This window comes from Suncus etruscus, chromosome 3, assembly GCF_024139225.1.
Source record: "Suncus etruscus isolate mSunEtr1 chromosome 3, mSunEtr1.pri.cur, whole genome shotgun sequence".
NCBI classification, from domain to species: Eukaryota; Metazoa; Chordata; class Mammalia; order Eulipotyphla; family Soricidae; genus Suncus; species Suncus etruscus.
In genome coordinates, this window is record NC_064850.1 from 114,158,465 (window position 1) to 114,181,737 (window position 23,273).

At 41.6% G+C, this 23,273-nt stretch overlaps 1 protein-coding gene across 4 annotated transcripts in view; it reads left to right on the plus strand.

Moving 5' to 3' along the window:
• The window catches only part of NR3C2 (nuclear receptor subfamily 3 group C member 2), a 343,986-nt gene that overhangs the window by 280,699 nt on the left and 40,014 nt on the right, over window positions 1–23,273 (plus strand). For all 4 annotated transcript variants that reach the window (XM_049770010.1, XM_049770009.1, XM_049770008.1 and 1 more), the window contains exons 5-6: window positions 5,487–5,825; window positions 7,466–7,610. In XM_049770010.1, the coding sequence (XP_049625967.1) occupies window positions 5,487–5,825; window positions 7,466–7,610 (484 nt within the window). The remainder of the gene's footprint in view (window positions 1–5,486; window positions 5,826–7,465; window positions 7,611–23,273) is intronic.

Genomic DNA, 23,273 nt, shown 5'->3' on the forward strand with positions numbered 1-23,273 from the left:
TTATTGTCCTGTGGGTTGAAACCAGTAATTACATTTGGCCTGTGATCAGAAAATAGATGTTTTTGTATATCTCAATCTATCATCTCTAATATTTACTGCCAAGACCTTGAATGTTAAGACATGGCATGAAGCACTTCTCCAATGACATATTTCTCACTTTAAAAATTTCTAGTGATATGTTGTGATTGAAAAAAAATGCTATATTCCTCTAGATAGCAGTCTTTCATTTTATTCCAAAAGAAAAGTGGGGAGGAATGGGAGAGCTATTCTGACTTCAAATATTCGAACTGCAGACTGTCATTGAGCAATTTGAGAAAGCAGTGATGGAAGTGCATGGGTTGTAGGGAAGAATCTCCCCTTGCCACACACTGTTCTCCTGCATTAGTAAGTTGTCAGAGGCTATATGGATAACAGGCTAGATCAGCTAGTTCAGGAGGAAGGACTGACAGCCTAACAACGCTGTGTATCAGGGTCTTTGAAAATCACAGAATTTCCTTGGGATTTGTATTCAGTTTTCAAAGATACACATTCTACAAACTCTAGCAGTCAAGGAGGAACTGTATGTTATTGGAACAAGCATGGATTGACAGAGTTCTTGCAGAAAACAGGCTAACAGGATACTGCCCTAAATTTGATGTTCAGAAAAAGGTCCTGCATAATGGAAATGGGCTCATTAAGGGTATGGACCACAGATGCCCCTGGGTTATTGGGCTCTTGGATTTGAAGCCTTTACTACTCTTAAAACATAAAAATAATACAAATTAGGGTGCTGGGAAGATAGTAGGAGAGGTATGGTACTTACTTGCTTTCATGCAGCGACCCAGATTTGAATTCCCCAATACCTCATAGTGACCCCAAAGTCTGCCATGGGTCAATCTTGAGCACCTAGCTGGGAATAGCCCTGAACAATGCTGGGTGTTTCCCAGTCACCCTCTTCCCAAATAAAAGGCAGACAGCAAAAGAAATGAGCCACTTCACAGCACAGAGAAGCTGAGTGCAGGTGGTGAGCTGTAGCTGTAATCAGGCTTTGTCTGGGCTTTCCTAGCTCTACCACCTTAAAAGAAACACTTTGCTCTGGGTCAGTTTCCCTATCTGCAAAGTGGGTCCAGTCTGGCCTCATCATTCGGTCTTAGTGGATATGCAAAGACTTACATTAGCAAAAGGGTTAGGAGATGTGATTGGCACCCAAGTGCTACATAAATGTAGCTTCTAAAAATAACTGAATAAATCATTATATGGGTGTGTTTCTTTTTAATTGTAGTTGTGGTCTGATAGTTACAAGAGTGTTCAAGTATCTGGTTCACACAGCAGAAGCTTCTAAGAAGAATAATACTACAGAAATTTTATCTTCAGATCCCCAAAGCGCGCCCATACTTCCAACATGGAAGTAAATCAATACTGCATAGATAGAATAGGATATTTTTTATTAAAGGTCAATGTTTTATTAAGCTTTGTTAAAATTTTACACAGATGTATCAACAAATACTGACTACTCATAAATTTTAGGGAAAATGATGTACTAAGAAAACAAAGTATGAGTTTCAGTTCTCAAAAGTTTTCAGGAGCCAGAGCAATAATGCAATGGAGAGGGGTCTTACCTTGCATGTGGTCATCCCAGCTTCAATCCCTGGCACCTCATAGGGCCCCCCCAGCATCATCAGGAGTGATCCCTGAGTGAAGCTCCAGTAATAAGGAGTACCAGCAGGAATCAAACCAAAATACAGAATCAAGGGAAGAGTTTTCTTTTCAGAATACAACATGTATTAGGAAAACAGTACAATAGTTTTCGGTCTTTAGGAAGTACTACTTTGATATAAGTGCAATTAATTGTGACATTATACTCTCTTTCTGAACAGAAAGTATGTAAATCCTCTTGCGAAAAACCCTGCACACTGAAAATATTTATTACCTTGAACTGTTTAAGTTAGTATAGATTATTATTCAATTCCAAGTGTGTCCCACATATTTCATAAAAGTGTAGCCTGCAGTTGAATAGAACTGAAATGCTAAACATGATGTTGATAATCTGTTGAATTCGTATGTGCTCCAGCCTGCATAATTATTTTGCTAGGGAAAAAATGCTAAGCATTCTTTATGATATTTCCCAGCACTGACCTTACATCAGTCACGAGAATAAATAAAGCCTTATAGACCTAAGGCCTAGAGTAAATAGGAATTTTATAATTAATTTACGAGTAAATATCACTTTTAATAAAATTTGAAAATATCACCCTGGGCTCTTTGTAGTCAGGCAAATCATGGTTATGGTCAGATGCAGTTTTATAAGGCAGGAGAGAATTTTAATGAACTGAAATAGTCTCTGTGTTTGCAAAATAATAGAAAGAGTAGAAGTAGCTTTTAAAAATTTCATCAGTTCTAAGAATTTTGAGGATGTTATTTTCCACCTCCATGTAGTACACTGTAAGATTGGTGAGGGAGGTATCATGTGCCCATTTTACAGATGAATAACTGAACATTTAGCAGTAGCTATGGGTATTAAACTCACCCAATTGATATACTGGTCATTTGTACCTTTGGGAATTTATAGAGTCAGCACCAACCAGCATTGTAATTTATTGAAGCTTTCAATAGATCTTTACCTTTGTTTTGCCCTCATATTTTAAGTCCTTTGCAGATTAGGGTGGGGGATGAGCTACCTGGTATGCTCTAGGGCAATGTTTTTCAACCATTTTGTGCAAAGGGACACTTTTTCATTAAAAAAAAAAAATCACGAGGCACACTATTATGTGCCTACATTGACTATATATAAAATAATTCTCTTAAATAGGGATCAAATAAACATAAAGAAATTATTTTATAATTACTTTACTATGAAATAATCTAATGATTGGTCTATTTGTGAGCTGAAGCCGCATGTTATGAATGAAATTGGAATATTTTGCAAGGCACACCAGACAATATCTCACGGCACACTAGTGTGCAGCCACACAGTGATTGAAAAACGCTGCTCTAGGGAACCTGGTGCCTCTTCTAGAGATGCTTAAGCAACTAGGACATGGATTCAGACCGGAGGACCACCTGGACATCCCTGGTAATGAATGCTCTAGACCATTTATCAGAAGTATCATGTGCGACCCCTTTTGGGCATTGCTACTGACCGCTTCCTGTGCACCTGGGGGACCCTGTGTGTCTACAGCTCACTCGCAATTTGGTTGTGAATGTGTCCCCTGAGATCTTTTACAGCAGGAGACCATCTACAGAGAAACAGGTTGATTTGAAATGACGGGTATTTTAAAACAGTGCTGTCATTTTAAGTAGATGGGAAGGTATTTCAGAGACCATTTCTGGGCCGGGAGACAGATATGTATTGTGGAAGAACAACTTATAATAATGGTCTGACTTGGTGTTTTTAGCCCATTGTGGTAACTCACAAATTCTGTCATTCTAACCCTGAGTGGTTATTTTGAATGTAAGTGCCTCGGGAGGGCAACACCCATTTTAGGTTCCATGTGCTCTCAATAAGTCAACAGTGTCTGGTTCTTTGTGAATTAAAAAAATTTTTTTTCCTTCAATAAGATGTCAAACCTTAAAGTGAATATATATTGTGACATGAAGATATTCCCACAACTCTGAGTTTATTTGGATGCTTCTACACTTTCTGTCTTTGCTTTTGGTTTTGAAGTCTCACCCAGCTATGCTCAGACATCACTTCAGTAGCGGTTTTGGGATTCTGTGCAGTGAACCCCAGGCAGAATCTAGGTCTTCTGTGCACAAGGCCTTCTCCACTGTACTGTCTCTCAGCCCAGTGAAAGTGAAGTTCAGACCCAGCTTATCTCTTATCCATCCACTCCAATCTTCCCCGGTACCTTTTTGCCTGCCCAATCTATCCTCCCTTCCACATCCATGCTTATGTTTCCCACAATCTAGTTACACAAACTCCAGAAAGACATGAAAGAGAAGCATTTCTTCTAGAGTCTGATATGAATTTTTGGGCTTTGGGCCCAAGCTGTGATTCTGGTACAGCATCAAGCCTCATCTCAGTGTGATGTTCTCTAGCATCTGGATTTTTCATGTGAATACTATTAAATGGAATAGTTTTTTTGATTCTTTTATTGGGATCTTCCAAACAGTACTCAGGGGATCCATGGACCCCACTTCTGCTTCTCAGCTAACTGGGTGTCTCAGATCCTGAAGTACCGTGAATTATCCAGCTACCCCAATTCTCTGCAGTGTTCAAGGCCTCCCCAAAGCTGTCCCTCTTAAGATTGGGAACCATATGGTGCCAGGGCTGGAATCTGGGTTGGTCCATCCTCTCTGTTGTCCTAGCTTCTCCCTGAAATTTCATGATTCTGTAGGTGTGTAAGTTAACTCAGTTTGAATGGGGACTAGATTCCTTAATATTCATTAGTCAGCTATCCAGTTTGAAATTCTCTAAGTATTTAATGCCTTTCTTTGGATTTGATTGACTCCCATCCATTCTAGGGAAGTCTAGAAAATTTTTTTCCTGGGCATCGGTGTTCTGGAAGGAACACCCACACTCAGTGTTTCAAAGTATAGCTGGGAACACAGGGCAGGGATCATCTATACAAAAACTACTTGGAATAAAAAGTGATTGCTTGAGGCCAGAGTGATAGCAGGTAGCTTTTGTTTTGCATGTGACTGACTTGGGTTCAATTCCCAGCACCATTTATGGCCCCCCAAGTACCTCTAAGAGTAATCCTTCAGCACAGAGCTTGGAGTAAACCCTGATCACTGCTAGATGAGGTCCTGAAACAAGACAAAAATTTAGCTGAGGACTTGCATTTATTCATGGATGAAGCTATTCATCAGAACTTTAATTTTTATTTTTTTTCTCTCTCTCTTGTGTGTGATACTTGACAAATTCCTTAACTTTTCTAGTTTTAGGTCGCTCATTATAAAATGAGTTACCAGCTCATGAATTCTTAAACTGGCTCATTTGAATAAAGCTTAGGACCGGCTCTGATATTAGAATGTTGACAAAGTACCTTTCCTGGTTGGATAACAGAACATCATCAAAGTGTGCTTTGATGGGCGAGAGCAATAGTATAGCAGGCAGGGTATTTGCCTTGCACACAGTAGATTCAGGTTCAATCCTGGCATCCATATGGTCTCTTGAGCATCACCAGTAGTAATTCCTGAGTTCAGGATCAGGAGTAACCCCTTAACATCACCAGATGTGGCCCTAAAAACAAATAAATAAGATTTCTGGAGGCTTAGTAGCAGGTAAGGCACTTACCTTGAATGTAGCTGACTTGGGTTTAAATCTCAGCATCCCAGATGGTCCCCCAAGACACCTACCAGGAGTGATTTCTGAGAGCAGAGTCAGGAGCAAGCCTTAGCACAATCGGATGTGGCCCAAAGATAGATAAATAAATAAATAAATAAATAAATAAATAAATAGCACGTGTTTGACTGTTTGACCTTAATCTGCACCATGAAGGCTCCCTATCCACCATTGCAAATCAGATTTTTATTGGCCACTGGTGTTCCTCATTTTCCTACAGCTCGAAAGTCGAAGAAGCTGGGCAAGTTAAAAGGGATCCACGAGAGTCAGTCTCAGGAGCCCCCACCTCCGCCCCCCCAAAGCCCCGAGGAAGGGACCACCTACATCGCCCCCGCCAAGGAGCCATCGGTCAACAGTGCGCTGGTGCCTCAGCTGTCCACCCTGTCTCGTGCCCTCACGCCATCCCCGGCCATGATCCTGGAGACCATCGAGCCCGAGGTGGTGTATGCGGGCTACGACAACTCCAAACCAGACACCCCTGAAAGTCTGCTCTCCACCCTCAACCGCCTGGCCGGCAAACAGATGATCCAGGTGGTGAAGTGGGCAAAGGTACTTCCAGGTAAGACTGGCACGCATATCGTTTGGTGGGGTCTTTGCTCCCCGATCCAGGCCAGGTCTGGGTCATGGAAATCTAAGTCCTGGGAAATATCACAGAAATACAGCCAAGGAATCCAGTTCTTGTGAGTCCTTAGGGTGAAGGGCTCTGATTTGGGGACGTAACAGAGATACTTTTCAGGACAGCGATTGAAATTTCATCCTGAAAAGGGAATTAGATCAAATCCAGGCTGGTTGTTGAGGAAACCCCAGAACTAGGATGAATGGAAGCCCAGACACATTAGACCTGAAACAGTAAACTGTTGCTTCTAAAACTCCCACCCCAATATGCCACATCAGGAATCAAACCCAGGTCCTGACAGCCAGATATGTGTTCTGTAGTTGAGTTATATCCCCAGCTACCCACATACACATATACCTGAACCCTTTCATTTATTTTTTGGAATTCACAGTCATTTTTTTATATGATAGGTCTTAATTGACGACTGTTACCTACAAAATAACACTTAGATGATCTGCAAAAAGAAAGTTTTCAACGTGCCAATGGGGATGTATAATTGTACTTATTTGTGGGCTATTAAATATATATATATGCTATTAATATCCAAAGACAATAAAGATGAGGGCCAGGAAGACCAGTCCACATTAGGAAGCTTAAAACAAAGAGTAGGAAATGCAGTGAAGGTAGAGTAGAGAGAACTATGACAAAGAGAGTTGGAAATGATCACTCTGGACAAGAACTGGATGCTGAAAGGAGGGAAAGGGATGTGTATGATACCTCTTCAGTAACAATATTGCAAACCGCAGTGTCATAAAGGAAAAAAGGTGTGGGGAGAGAGAAGAGGAATGGCTGCCTCAGAAGCAGGAGGTGAGATTGGAAGAAAAATTGGGGACATTGGTGATGGAAACTGTGCACTGGTGAAGGGTCTGGTACATTGTATGACTGAAACTTAATCATCAACAACTTTTTACTGTGTGCGTCATGTTGACTCAATTAAAATTTATTTTTAAGAGAGAGAAAAGTGACATGAAGACAGAGAAAGGAAGTCAGATCCCAGCAGCCTTATTCTCCTTGTAAACCTTGTAAATGCCTGGTATTATCTCAGGCCTTGGGGTTCAAGGAGAGAGATTTTTCAACCACCACGAATTCATGGAAATTTAATCGTCCTCTATTACTTCTGCTATGTTGGCAGGTGTCTGTTTTACTGTTCTCATAGTATTTATTTACAATACTTCAATAATATAGTAGTTAGTGTTTATAGCAAGTTCTATTTAGTATCTTAGTTCTATTTTTGTGTTCTTGATTATAGGATGAGATGAAGCCCCTAAGTGGATACCTGCTCTTCTCTGAAGGGCTTTGACCTTCATCCACACAGAGTTCCCCATTACATTCACAGCCAGCATAGGTGATTTTAAAATGAGGCAAGAAGAGCCAGACCCCTGATAAGATGTGTGTGTGTCTGTGTGAACACATTCATGCACATATGTGCGCATACACACACACACACACACACACACACACCAATGCTCCATAAATGTGTGACACTGAATAGGATCTGTTTAAAAAAGGGAGCAGTTTAAGCTTCATCTGGAAGATGCTTACTTAAATGCTAAGTGTATTTCTGTGATTGTTTTGTTCTTCAGGATTTAAAAACTTGCCTCTTGAGGACCAAATTACCCTAATCCAGTATTCTTGGATGTGTCTGTCATCATTTGCCTTGAGCTGGAGATCGTACAAACATACGAACAGCCAGTTTCTCTATTTTGCACCAGACCTAGTCTTTAATGAGTAAGTACCTATTAATTAGCCTTCATAAAATAAGTTGCAGTTATTTATTAACTTTCCTTTTTCCATGATCTCAAAACGGATGTTCATTTGTGAAAGAATCCCCTGACTAGGAGTATGTTTTTTTAAAGATGACAATGCCAAGATAACTTTTTATAAATGTATCATGCACCCATCGGAGTATATATATATAAATCAGTATAGATAGATTGCACATAGTGGTATGTCAGAATTGTCCCAAAAGGAGGATGATCCAGGTGGCTCCCACCACTAGATGGTACAGAGCCACAGTCAATAGAGAACAGTCCTTCTGGGCCATTCCTTGGATTGTCAAATTCTAGGAGACATGAATATGTCAAGTGCCAGTTTTCATGAGCACTTGTAGAATGGTCCTTTTGTTAACAGTCTACAGATGCCCAATATGTTTTCATGACTATCATAATTATCCTCCTTTCCCATAATAAAAAAAGCCAAAATGTTCTGTAGTGAAACATTTTTAGTTTCCTATTGCATTCTAGAAAAAGATGGAAGAAATCGTAATAGATTCCCTCCCCTCTCTGCATTGGCCTCAATCCTTCTTATGTTCCGTTTACATTTTCCTACTGTTTGCCTTCCACATTAGCACGTTCCATTTCTGTTCCTCTCCAGCAGTGCTTCTTTGTAATTGTTGGGTCGAGAATTCCTTAAAAAGGAACATTGGAATTATGACTGTAACCACAGCCATTTTCTAACAGACGGTTCACTCTCTCTCCAGAGATATAAAAGTAGAGGTTTTTCACTAGGAAAGGAAGCAGATAAGGAATAGACCAGTGATAAAAAAGAAAGAAAAGTAGTGAAAACAAGGCAGAGTGAACACATTATTGCCAAGACACCTAAATATTTCCAGTAGTTCCTTGCCTGTGCCTTCCGGGCTATCCAGTTCCCATGCACCACAAAGGCTGTTTTATTTCTGAGATGAATTTAAGAACATCAGCTCTTGATTCTTTGTGTGGCCCTTCTTTTGACAGCTCATCACCTTGAGCACTGCAAAGTACTGCATAAATTTTCACCAGAAGCATGAGGTGAGACCAGGCAGCTGATAGGCACATTTTCTTTTACTTGTTTTCCTCAGTAGTGAGCTGCCGTCATTGCTAGTAAAACCTAGTGCGAAGCCCAAACACCAACATAGCAAGGAGGGTCTTATTTTAAAAATGGATTATTGGTAAATAAACATCTTTGTGAGTGTGGCAACAGTTGGGTCTGTACTGAGTTTGGTTTTAACTAATGATTTAAACAATTTGCTTTATCTAATTTTATCATATGTACTAATTCAGTTTTATTATACATATAGATATGTCTATGTGCATCATATAAAAGCTTCCCTTTCAATCATATTTATTTAATTATATTTATATAATTTATTTATATATTTATTTATATAATTTATATATTTACATATATTTATATAATTATTATTATAGGGTAAGGGGTTGGAAATTAAATTTGATGGTGCTCAGTAACTACTCCTGGCTCTGTGCTCAGGACTTACCCTGGTTATGTTCTGGAGACCTTATGTGGTACAGGGCATAGAACTGAGGAAGGCAGATGTCTAAACCTCTGTAGTATCTCTCCAGCCCTGACCCATTTTCAGTTCCTTCAGCACCTGGAAGATCCACCCTCTCTTGTGCTTCTTGGTCTCTAGCTCCACCTTCAGACTTTGTATCACTCTCAGCAGAAACTAGGCACTTGCTGAATCGTTCATTAGTTCTTTGTCTGCTCTCCTCCAGCCCCTGGTCATCTCGAGTGCATGAACTTGCCTCTTGGAGTTATTCTGTACATGGTGAATCAGAGACTATCTTTCCCTTTGTGCCTGGCTTCTCTCACTTACCTTGGTGCCTTCAGGACTCTTTCCTGACGGGACATAGATCAGGATTTTGTGGGATGTGTAATAAGCCCACCACATGAGAAGTTGGGTGTTGTCAATTTGTGACTGGGGGACCAGCACTTGGGAATCCGAGAGTCAGCACTTGAACCTCCACCAGTCCACCATCACCTTTTCAGAGATGGGGAGGACAGTCATCAGCTCAAGTAGCTCATGGCATGTTTCAACAGAGATGCCCTGCCTACTTGTTTCCTGCACTCTTGGGCCTTTCAGCACCTTCCCTCTTGATGTTCTTCCAGCACCGTGTTTCCTACTCTTTATGGATAGTTTTCTTTTTTCACCTGATGCTCTTCCAGCAGAGTGCAAAAATACCATCCTGTGCTTGTGGGTGCTAGAAGGCTGTGATGTGCTCTGAAAGGAGCACAAAGGTGTTGGACAGCTTCAGTGAGGCAAAGACTGTAGTGCTACAGGCTGTGAATTCAATGTTAATGCATCAGCAAGAGCACATCCAAAACAAGATACTGGAACAAGTGCCTGTTGATATAGGCATTAGGCCCCATGGCCCTTCAATACCTTGCTCATTAATCATAAATAAAGTTGAAACTTGGGGAGCAAGATTAAGATGCATTGTCCATCCTTTCAATCCCTGGCTCTATCATTCCCCAGGCTTTACTGGGGGATCATGCTCTGGTGAACTCCACGTCTGAGCCTTCTCTCTTGTGCTCAGATATTACAGAGACCATTACTATTATCTTCTGTTTTAGTTTATGGGCAACACCTGGCAGTACTCAGGGAATATTCCTGGTTCTGTGTTCAGAACTCCTTGCAAGCTACTGGGGACCATTTGGCCAGGGATCAAACCTGGGTCAGCCACATGCAAGGCACACACTCTACCTGCTGTGCAATCACTCTGACCCCAACTGTTGCTTCTTCTGAGGACACTGATTCCATCAGGGTTCCAGCCCTCCCTATATTACCTCCTAAATTCCCTCCCCCATTGCAGGGCAGTATCAGCTTGGAAATGGGGCCCAGCCACTCAGTTTCTGATGCTTCATTTTCCCTGCAGGAATGCCTTTAAAGGAACAAAAGTGGCTAGTTATGGGGGTGGGAGCACATGGGAGATGGTGAGCTCAGAGGCATCTGATCCCTGCACCAGGACTTCTGTAGCTTTTCTCTGTTACCACCCCCAGATCCAGAAATATGCAGCCTAGAAGTAGAAATCAAAGAGTTCCCAGTAACAAATCAGAAATTTGAGACCAGAGTGATTGCCCAGTGGGTAGGGTGTTTGCCTTGCATGTGGCCGACCCAGGTTTGATCCCCAACATTTCATATGGTCTCCTAAGCCTGCCTAAAGCTAAGAGTAGTCCTCTGAGTGCCACCAGGTGTGGCCCAAAAACAAAACAAAAAGAAAAAAGAAATTTAACATGTTGACACTGGTGAGAACCACTGGGGGCTCCTGTTTTAGATGTTCCCTCTGATAGACTTAAATAAACAGCTACTGAGCTGAAAAATTATTCACTGATTCTTCTAAAGTTTTAGTTAGTTTGTTGGATGAAAGCCAAATTTTCATATTGCACCTCAGTTTAGGCACTTTCTGATAAAGCAGAGTACCACTGATGAGCAACCAGATGGCAAGAAACGGGAATGACAGCCCCAGCATTCATGTGCTTTAGCACAATCTTCATTGGGTGTCAGGGCCTACCATTTCCCAGACCTTCTTGAAGACAGCTCTCTGAAATGGGAGTTTATCCTCATCTTAAAGATGAGTTAGGAGGTTGGAGCATAGTACAGTGCTTTACATGCAGCTGACCTGGGTTTGATCTCTGGTACCCCATATGGTCCATATGGGCCTCATCGGAAAGTATTGTGGAGCTCAGAGCCAGAAATAGTACCCGAATACCACTTAGTGTGGCGAGAGAGAGGGGGGGGGGAGGGAGAGAGAGAGAGATATGAGGAGTTGTGGGCCTGGAGAGATAGTACAGAAGATAGGAAGCCTGTCTTGTATATGGCCAACCCATGTTCAATCTTCAGCATCCCAGATAGTCTCCAGGCATACTAGAAGTGATTCCTGATGGCAGAGACAGACATAATCACTGAGCATTGCTGGGTATGGCCTTAAAAAAAGAAAGAAAAAAGATGATGGTCAAAGGTGTAATGTCATAGATCTTTCATGACAAAACTCACCATTCTGCAGCTTTCTCAAGACAGTTCCAGATGATGGAACTGGTTTCCCGGCACTATTTGTTGTGCTGACCTTAGGAGTAGATACTAGGTTTATTGGATAGTTTTACAGATGTCATGTACTTTATCTTCTTGCATAGTCGTGTCTCATCTCCCACCATACAGTTACTTCAATGAGGGAGAAGACGCCCAGTGTACAAAGAACATGAATGTAGGATGATGTTCCTTAGGCAAACTGGAACATGGTTTAGAATTGGAATTATTCCTTCAAATATCTCCTTTCTGCTATCATGATTATGTTATTTTGGAGCTGAGTTATAAATTATTGGGTCTCTATCTTGAGTTTGCACCCAGTGATACTGCCATAGTCCAGCATTGGCAGAAGTGACCAGCTAGGTAGTTCATAGACTTTCCATTTTCAATACCATCCCCCATCCAATTCCCCCACAGATATACTAAAATCACTGAAATGATCAAAGAGCTTATTTTTATGTAAATCTCAGCTAATGATTTTTACCCATGTTAGAAAGTGAAGCAGAAACTTTAAAATATTGCTATATCAACTTACCTAAAAATAATAGTGAGCCTGTGTTATGTCATATAGATAACAGAGCACACATATTTTTATGGAACGTAGCTAATTATTTTGAAACAAAACAAAAATTGGCATTGCATAATGTTTAGAAAAATCTCTTCCATCAAGTTTAAATGGACTCAGTGCTTTCTTTTCATTCATCCTTCTCACATTCATCTACTGTGCTCAGTTGTTTTGGTCAAAGTATATGACAGAAATTCAAAAGCCAGAGTGATTATATAGTGGATCAGGTGCTTGCCTTGCATCCAGCTGACCCAGGTTCCAATCCCTAGCATCCCATATTGCCCTACAAACCTTCCACAAGTGTTTCCTGAGCACAGATCCAGGAGAAACCCTGAGCACTGCCAGGTATGGCCAAAAATAACCTTCCAAATTCAGCCTCATCCAGATAGGTATTTGGAAAAAGGAGGAACTTTATAGATTCTGGAAACAATGATCGCATCTGAAGTCTTCAGGCTGCCCCTTTCAGAATCTCTGGACCAGGTGATCTGATCGCTGTAATTAAGATGGATTCCATTTATGCATACTTCACTGCTTAGATGGCCTGGGTCCTGGCCCTCTGAGGCTCATTTAATGGTGTTGCCAGTCACTGGAGGCCAGAGCTCAGCAGCACACACTCCCTCATTGGAGACAGCCCCTGTCTACTGGAGAGTTCCAGAACCTCTCCTTGTTTCAGAACACTTGGTTGCCAAGTGACTGCCCTTGCCAACCCTTTCTCGGTGCTACTGGGATCCAGTGAGGAAGGCTTGGCATGGTCCTCCCATCTCTCTCATGTGGTGCTGGATGTTTAAAGCCTGGAATTTCTACCTGCTTGGGAACCTTTGAAGTGTAGCCCCAAAATCTGTTTGCTTCTGGGATGGCATTGTCATAGTCTTGTGGCTTTCTCTCCGGAAATTGACAAGGTGAGACTTTCAGAGAAGATAAGAGAAGATATTAAACACTGTCAATCTGGGGCCGGCGAGGTGGCGCTAGAGGTAAGGTGTCTGCCTTGCAAGCGCTAGCCAAGGAAAGATCACGATCGCGGTTTGATCCCCCAGCATCCCATATGGTCCCCCCAAGCCAGAGGAAATTTTTGAGCACTTAGCCAGGAGTAACCCCTGAGCATCAAATGGGTGTGGCCCGAAAAAAACAAAACAAAACAAAACAAAAAAACACAAACACTGTCAAACCTCCTTGTTGAGGTAATTGTTCTTTAAGCATCAAGAAAAAAGTAAGGACCATGCTGGCTTTGGACCAGCCTGGCCCTCATGTCCCAAGCCTGTGGTCAGTAGCCCAAGGTGCACATTGTAGGGGAAACTGATAGCCCCTAATTCAGTTAGACATGTGCCAGGCAGTGCCACAAATTGGATGTGACTCCTTACATGTGGGGCCTTGTCAACTGAACATACAAAACTCCAGAAAGTTATAGTTAAAAAAGATAGTTTGGGGGCCCCTTGACAGTGCCTCTTGCATGTCATTCATGGTCCATGCTGGTCTCTGACTGACACTGCTCCTCATGTCCAGTGTTCCTCAGCTGGACTGGGTGTATCTGATGCTGATGCTCTCAGTGACTTGCTGGTCTGATGCTCTGAGTCATGTATGTGATTGTTTCTCTTGGTTATTTGGACTTGATTCTTCATGTAAAAACTGCTACTACTTCTGTGCTCAGGTACAGGTGGCATGTCAGAGAGCATCTTCTGTCCACTTGGGCATGAGAATAGGGCCAAAGAGGAAGTTATCTGCCTTGTCTCCCCCTTTCAGGCATTCCTGTCTTCACCCCTTCACCCTTTTATTATCTATCTGACTGGCTACCCCTCTTGCCTATGGGGTAATATTAAAGACCCCAAATTATATTTACCCCCTTTCCTTCTCCATCATGATTCCAGACATGCTTCCCATGGGCATCCCCATGATGCAGTTCATAATGTCCCTGCAGAAACCTCTCAGTGACATATAGTCCATATCATAGCCAAGAATGGACTCATGACTTCATCTCAAAGGAATTCATTGAGTTGAGTATACATATATCTTTAGGAATATAATAAATCTGCTTTTAGGATCTCTCAAGGGAAAAGGAACCATCTACCTTTCCCCAAGAATTTGTGTTTCCAATATGTATTCTAGGTCCTAGCTGGATTCATGAATCAAAGGTTTTCTGGGATAACAATATTGGGAGAATTTTGCTATTTTTTTCTTTTAAAGAAAAAGTTAAGGAGGAAGCAGGAGGGTTTCGGGAAACTGTGGAGGAAGAACACCCTTAAAATGTACCTCTTGTCCAGTTCTGTGACTGGAGATTGAGATAGTCTCTTAGGCTGCCCAGGGAATATAACTAGACATTTATTTTTTCCAGATCTCTGTCCTCCTTAGAACCAGAGAAGGATACTAACAGCCCTCACAGTGAGATTCTTGCCTCAGAATCATACCTTGAATGATTCCCAAAGATGCAGGTGGCTGCAGATATTTTACTGTGTGAGGGAAAAGTAGTTTTTCCTCTCACCTTTTCAGCAAACAAGAGTCTGGTGACAGTAGCTTTGTTCACTTTCTTGAGATTCAAGAGATTTCAAGTAGTCTGACCTTGTGACACAGGCCCTTAGTACAATTGAGGAAAACACTGGCCGATTGTGCACCACCAGTGAGGGGATGGAGTAGCTGCTAAGGCTGTCTGATTTCTGTGGCACCATCTAGGTCCTGCATCCCCCTATGTTCCCAGAGATTGAGTATTGAAATCCAGAGCCTAAGCAAAGAGTATGAAGAATGAAAGGTAGTTCTTTGCTTCAAGAGACTCGTCTCTCAGATCCTTCGTGTGAGAATAAAAGTTGAAGGTTGGGGAGTGGAAAGTGTGAATAGGAACTACTTTATGAAGGGCTCTTTTGACCCTCCAGGTTGTTTGAATCTTTTTAGGTTTTAGGATCATACCCAGCATCACTCAGGGAAACATGTGGTGTCAGTGTAGGCTGGATTTCAGGCAAGCGTCCTAACCTTTATACCTTCTTTCTCGTCCCTAGTAGTGTGTGGTTTTTAAAAAAGTTTTTTTAATTTTTAAATTGATTGAATCTTAGTGATTTATTTAAAGTGATGTTTTAATTATTTGTAATTCTGTTAATAATAGTTTTCTTTACGTATCATTCCAACATTGTGCCCTTCACTGAACGTACCTCCCTACCCCAAGAACCCCGACACTCCTTCCTATCCATCCCCTCCTACCAACTATGTGGGTCAGTTCTCTTTCTCTATGTGTTGCCTTTGACTCTCTGCTGTTACCTCGATGTATAGTTTAAGTCCTGCAAAAGAGAAATGCCATTCTATATCTGTCTCTCTCCTTTTGACTGACTGATACTAAGAGCACACTGGGACCCAGGAATACTCTGCCATATATAAACTTCCTTCCCAAACCCAGCAGTCAAGACATGAGTACACCAGCTCTTTAAAGCTTCTTTGGGAGGCCTCACAGCTCTCTGTGCCCTGTGAGGAGAGTGGCCGGTGGTGGTCTTGCCTCCTGTCAGAAAAGCAAACCATAGGCCTGAGTCAAAGGTACAGTATCCCTGCAAAGATAGACTGTCTATGGGATTGTCCTGATTCAGTAATCTGTGGTTTGCTGAATTTGGGGGATCCAATTGGCCCATAAGAGGCCTAACAGTGATTCCCACCTGATGAAATGACAAAGTCAGTTTTCCAGCCTGTGGCTGTGATAATGATGCTGGCATTGCCTGGGCCACTGCTGGGGGCCTCCAGGGCCTCCCCTGGAGATAATGAGGAACCCTATGGTGCTGGGACTCATACCCTACTGGGTACCCATGCGTGGCATTCAGCCTCACCAGGTGCTGTCTTCTCGCCTGGGTTTGATAGAGTCTTACATCATGTTAGAGGGAGAGTCACAGGTATGAGGCACAGGCATGAGTCATGAAAGGCTGCTTTAAACATCACTTTTTTAAATGAAAGACATTGTGACTGGCCTGAGGGAAATTCACAGTTTGGTTATTACTAAGATGAAATGTCTGGTGCTGCCAAAGCATTCTTTTTACGTGATTTATCACAGTAACCCCCAATTTAACTTTCTCTAAAATTGGAATTTTTCACAGTGGGTGATAGTGCCCATTTTCCAAAAACATGTGGCCTTGTACTCAGATGAGTCCATCCTCACAGTTGGGGCATTCCAAAGCTTAGGTACTGGAAAATGTTCCACAAATAACTAAAATAAAATTATTGGTAAAAAGAAAATTTGTCTCAGATTTCTGGGATTGTCAATGACAGGTTCTGGTTGCCATGTTATCTGGTTCCTTCTGGGATTTGTTGTTGTTAATTAATTTTTAATTGAATCATTATGAGACACATAGTTACAAGGTTGTTCATGACTGAGTTTCAGTCATATCGTGTTCCCCTCACCAGTGCATATTTCCCACCATCGATGTCCCAGGTTCCCTCCCTCCTGCCCCACAGCCTGACTCTATGGCAAACATTTTTATTCTTTCTCTTTCTCTTCCTCTCTTTCTTTCTCCTTTTTTTTTATAAGCACTGTGGTTTAAAATATTGTTACTGAAGGAATATCATTTAAGTCACTTTACCTCCTTTCAGCACTCATTTCTTGCCCAGGGTCATCATTTCTAACTATGGTTGTCATAGTATTTATTCCCTTCTCCTCCTAACTGCACACATATACACCCTTTCTGGCAAGTTTTCTGCCATAGACTGGTCCTCTTGGTCCTCATCTCTGTTATTTCTGAATATTATTACTTTCTTTTTAATATCCCTCAAATGAGTGTGATCGTTCTATGCTTATCTCCAGCTGAATAATGCTCTCTGAATCCATCCATGTATAAACAAATTTTATAGCTTAATTTTTCCTAATGGTTGCATAGTATTTCATTGATGAATTATAGTTTCTTTAGCCACTCATCCCTTCTCTGGCACTTAGATTGGTTTTGGTTTTAAGTTTGGGGGCATTTCAGTGATGCTCGGGGGTTACTCCTGACTCTGTAGGCTGAGTGAAAGGCAAGTGCCTTCCCCCGCTACATTACAGTGATGTACTTCGTTGTGCATTTTTAATTTGTCACCTAATATTGTGATTTTTGTGACATACAGAAGGAAGGTGGATGTTAAAGTTCCAGGAAAGGTCTAGAAAATACGTTCCTTCTGGAACATCAGCTAAGGTGACAATAAAAAAAAAAATATTGAAGTCACTTATTACTAGAACTGACCATGGAATGGAGAATAGATCATTGTCATAATGGAGTTCTCCTCACCAGGAGTTCTCCTCACCCTTTCTCTCCCCTTTTCTCTTCACTGCTTCTCACCCCTTCCTTCTCCCTCTATTCTTCCCCCTTCCCTCCTCACACTTTCACCCATTTCTTTCTCACCCCTTCTCTTCCCACTTCTCTCTCTACCTTGATTTCCTCCCCTTCCCTCCTCAACCCATTTTATCCTCTCCCGTTCCCTCCTCTCCTCCAGTTAAACAAACTTCGCATGCAGTCTCTAGAAATCCCAAGGACCAGCAATCTGGGCTCTGCCTTGACTGTAACTAAATGATGTACCGTCTATGAAAATGAACCAACATGAAAATGACAATTAGCAGGGGCCATACAGATTAATCTTTTTTGTCAGCTAAGGAAAAACCTGGTCTGAAAAACAAATTAAAAATCATCCACTGGAATAATTTGAATGCTTGAGTTGAGGTCATTTTTATTTAAGTGAGGTTTGAGATAAAATCCTTTTCTGCATGTTCTTTTGTTTTTCAGGAACATAACAAGCCTGAGACAGGGACCATCTGTTACATTGTCCATGTAGCAAAGATGATCACTTTATTCAGACATAATGATGCAGTTTGCAGTGTCATTTGTATGGTTTGACCTTGCAAGATGGGCAGTGATGTTGTATGGATGTTGTACATGACCCTCTCTAGTTGTTTATTCTCTGTTGTAAGATTGACATGCTGCATGCATTCTAACAATGTAACACACATGCATTTGCACACACCCCTAGAAACAGTTCTTGTAAGTTGTACCATCCATCCACGAACATTTTATTAAGAAGACTCTTCTTGTAATGTTACTGGTGTAAGCAAGTCCAGTCCTAAGAGAAAGTTGCTTTGTTTTGTCTGTATTTGAAGCAACACTCAAAACATTTGAAATTGTGATGACTTTTCTGTTCTTAGTAGCACTTTATTATCTAATAAAAGAACTCAGACTTTCAAAGAAATAAAAGTTGACACCAGAGAGATAGAATAGGCAGCTGATAGTTTTTTCCTTGCATGCAGGTTCAATCCCCTCTAACTCATTAAGCACAGAACCATGAGTAAGCTTTGTGTACTGCTGAGTGTGGCTCCCTGTTGCCCCCCCCCCCAAAAAAAAGATCAAATTTGCCTTTTTATAATTCAAAGCTAATGTGAATTAGTCTAAAGTTTTCTTAATGTTCCTTGTAAAATAGCTGCTTACTAAGTAAAATAGTGGTGTCTTACCTACCTCAAAGATAAGTTCAGGGGACAAAGGTACATTTAGTTCAGTATTGCCAAAGCAGCTTAATTCCTTGCATCGTTCATAGGACTTTAGAGGTGAAGGATTTAGGTGTCTCCTGTGCTCTGGCCTCTATAAAACTCCCCAAAGTTTAAGAATTACACTTATTAAATGTGAGTTTTTTAAAGAAAAGGAGTGATCAAAGTAATTGTACTTCCCCTTCAGATCCCAAAATTACAACACAGGCCTTTGAGAGAATGTTTCTGAGTGACTCTTTAGAGTAACAGCTATTAAAGAATTTTTTACTCTTCCTGCCTTCAGAAAGTGTTGGCACTATCATCTATAAAAGCACTCAAACAGCGAGAATCGAAGTCCAGCAAAACACACCAAAAGGCAAGCAGCAAGAGAGCAGGGGGAAATGAGATTTTATTTATTTTAAAGAAGGATGAATAAAAATCCTGACCTTCAACAGAAGTTGTCAGATGAACACAGATCTGTTTTCTCATCTCCAGCAAACAAACATTGTAGGGGTAAAGTCTTGATTGGCAAAAATACTCTATTAGAAAAATAATTGTTAATTTTGATGAAATACCATAATTAAACATTTTCCATCTTTTTGGGGGGCACACCCTGCAAGATTTAGGATTACTTCTTGCTCTGCACTCAGGAATTACTCCTGGCAGTGTTCAGAGAACCAAATGGGATGCTGGGGATCAAACCCAGGTCAAATGAATGCAAGTCAAGCACCCTCCCTGCTGTACTATCTCTCTTGCCCCAACATTTGCCATCTTAACCGTATTTCACATTAGTATTCTAAATGCATTTGTGTTATTGTGTAGACAAGGCTTCACTCCACCCTCCAGTGCCAGCCCCTGGAACAATCCTCTTATTTTTTGTCTTGTGAGTCTGGGTGCCACAGATATCTTCTCTAAGTGGATTCACACTGCACCTGTCCTTTCATAATGTTGAGTCCTCTTGTTTTCAAGATTGTAGCACATGTCACAGTGTCCTTCCTGCATAGACTATTCCAGGTGTGTGTGAACAGCATTTGCTATTCATGTGCTCACCTTCTCAGTGCTCTTGGACTCGTGGATGGGGCTGCACTGAACCTGGCATGTAGATGCCACTTTGAGGCCCTGGTTTCACTTCTCACTTCTTTTTGTTTGGTTTTGGTTTTGGTGCCACACTCAGTGGTGCTCAGGGGTTACTCCTTGCTTTGCTCTCAGGAATCACTTCTGGCAGGCTTGGGGTATACCATATGGGATGCCAGAGATCAAACCGGGTTCGAGGCTTGAGAGGCAAACACCCTACCCATTGTGCTATCACTTTGGCCCCCAGAGAGTCTTTTTGTGGAAGCTGTTGTTTTTCCCAGAAACAAGGTTTCTTCTGGACCAAGATTGGAAGATCAGTGTCTCTTGTCCTGTCCCTTCATTGTTACTGTCATGATGTTAAGGGCTCCCAGCCTTGATGGCTTATTCCATAATTCACACAGTTATGACACTGGGTTCACTTTTTGTCACTGCTGGAGATGCAGATTCAGAACAGGCCTGGGCACAGGCATCAAACTTGCAGGCTCACTCATGCAAAGCAGACACACTGGCCCTGATCTACACCTCACCATGTGCATTCTTTTATAAGGACCATGAGCACCAGAGACAGATGTCATCCTCAGCAGCTAACTTGAGAGTAGTATTCCTTCATTTCTACATACCACACATTTTTTATCCACTCATCTGTCATTGACACTGGTTGTCATTGACACTCCCAGAATTGGTTATTGTAAGTAGCATTGCAGTGAACATAGGTTTATATAGCTTTGGGGACTCATCCTTTTGTGCTCTCATGTGTTAGGCATGGATTTGTTGCACCATATGTAGTTCTACTATTTGGGGGGGGGGGTTTGGGCCACACCCAGCAGTGCTCAGGGGTTACTCCTGGCTGTCTGCTCAGAAATAGCTCCTGGCAGGCACGGGGGACCATATGGGACACCGGGATTCGAACCAACCACCTTTGGTCCTGGATCGGCTGCTTGCAAGGCAAACACCGCTGTGCTATCTCTCTGAGTTCTACTATTTTTTAAAATTTTCACACCATTGTAATGTCTAAGGATGCCAAGAAGGTCTTATAGATAGAAAAGTGTTTTCAGATTGTTTGGCTACTAAATTTAAGGCAGGAAACTACCAAAAAAATCTTTAAGTTAGAAATGCCATTCTCCCTCTTGATTTCATGGGGAATTTCCTCATTCCCACTCTATGTAAATAAATGACATTTCCAATGCCCAACTTTCTCAAGAGCTAGAAATAAAAATATTTTCTAACTCCTTGATTTTTTTTTACTTTCTTGCCAAGCAAATTGGGTTTGGAGGTAGTAAATTATTTAATTGAATGTTTTAAAAACTGTTTCCAAATGATCGTATGGCTGTAGTTTAGGATAATGGATGTTCTCACAGATGAAGTGAGGAATAAAATTGGTTTCCTACTTTGAGAAAATAACAAGTTTACAACCCTCTCCCAACCCTACACTGTTTCTTTAAGACTTCTCTAGAACTACCATTCTCCTGTATTTTAATCCAAAATATTTAGAATTTAGAGTCCAAAGTATTTAAAAATTAGAACCCTAAGTATTTAGAATTGAGACTGGGAGGTGTTTAATCTTATTTTGTTGATTATTGTTTGTTTTGTTTGGGGACCATGCCCAGTGGTGCTTAGAGCTTACACCAGTTCTGTGCTCAGGAATCCCTCTTGGTAAGGATTGGGGAAACCATATGGTATACTGCGGAACAAACATTGGTTGACAGAATATAAGGCAAGCATGCCAACCCCTGTACTGTCTCTCTTGCAGGAACTGAGTTTGTTTATCCAGAAGTAGAATTTGTTCCTGGAGGTGAAAGCATATTTAAATTGGATCCAGGGCCCTGTCCTTGGAGATCACTGCTTCTCAGTTATCATTAGGTCCAATACTGGTTCAATTTAGAAGTGATTCCAGCTTCATTTATATCCTGCTGTTTTTTCCACTATAGGCAGAAAGGGGAATAAGGTTGGTCCTCACCCAGTGGTGATTAGGGGTTGTTCTTGCCCTGTGCTTAGGGGTCACTCCTGGTAGTACTTGAGGGACCATGCAGTGCCAATGATTGAACTAGAGTTGGCTCTATGCAAACAATGGGAATAAGATTCTCTTCGTGCCCAAAAACAAAAGTCACTTTCAGAGGGGCATTACATATTCTTAATATCCTGAAGGCTCTCTCAAACCTTTAATCTGTGGGTGATGTTCACTGCTGACAAATCTCTGGCAGGTTATTTGCTTATTCTAACTCTCTCACTTTACCCTGGATTCACTGCCCTCCCTTGGTACATCCCATTAAAGATGGAATCTTTCTTGGAAAGCCAGATGATTATTTCAGTTCTCTCCTGCATTTGTTTCTTTTGGGGGGGGTTAGGGGGTAGGTCACACTGCTCAGGGAATATTCCTGACTCAACACTCAGAAATCAACCCTGGTATGCTCTGAGGGACCATATGGGATGCCAGGAATCGAACCAGGACCCAACCATGCTGGGTTGGCAGCATGCAAGGCATACTGCTGTGCTATCACTCCAGCCCATCCTGGGTTTGTTTCAACAAAGTCAATCATGGATGTCTCAAGAACTTTCTCTATATTGTATCAGAGAGAGAAAACATTGGAAAGAGACAAGTGGGTGGAACAGGAAAGAGTGATTGAGTTAGTTTGTGGTTGTTATTGTTTTATCTAATAGTACTTGGGCTTTTTGTTTTTTGTTTATTATTTTTATCAAAAGCTGTGTTTCAGGAGTGCCTCTGTAGTCTTTTATCCCATAGGCCCCACCTGGTTCTCCTCTGCATTTTGGAAACCCACAGTTCCGTCTTAAAACCTGAAAGTTTCCGTTGTCCTATTTTGCTTACGTGATTGTTGCTTGTCTTGTGTGATTGAATGAGATCTCTTTTCCATCAGACTCATCTGGATCTCAGAGTGTGCCTGTACGGAGGCCCATTGCATTTCTTGGAAAGCACAAGACATCCACTCTCCTGGAGCTGCATAGTTTGGCAAGATTTCATCATCTGTTGTCAAGTTCAGATACCTGGGTGGCTTCCCAACTTGTAACTGTTGGGAAGAATGAGTGGGCAGGACCTTGTCTCTTGAAACAGATGCACTTGCTAGTCATCAAGTAAATACCCAGAAGCAGGATCACTAGGTCTTAAAAATCATATTAAATCCTGCCTCCCCTCATGGTCCTATGGAGTTGTTCCTCCACCCTTGCATGGATTGCATTACTATTATCACCATCCCATGTGCATGTCTCAAGCTGTATCTCAGAAGCACGCCCATGGCAGACTCACACTTTGTCTGAGTCACACTATTACACTCACAATCTGCAGACCCTGCTGAGACGAACTTTTCCTCATAGGTTCAAGAAGCAGGTATATGCTGCGTTAAGTTACACATACACCTCAATTTGCAATCTATTTTTCACACTCTGCATCTAAAACTACATTTTTACTGTAAGAGATTTCATGAATGTCCCAGTGCCATCTCTCTGTCTTGAACATTGTCTCCTACAAAGCACATCTGTGTTCTCAGTTCCTTTGATTGT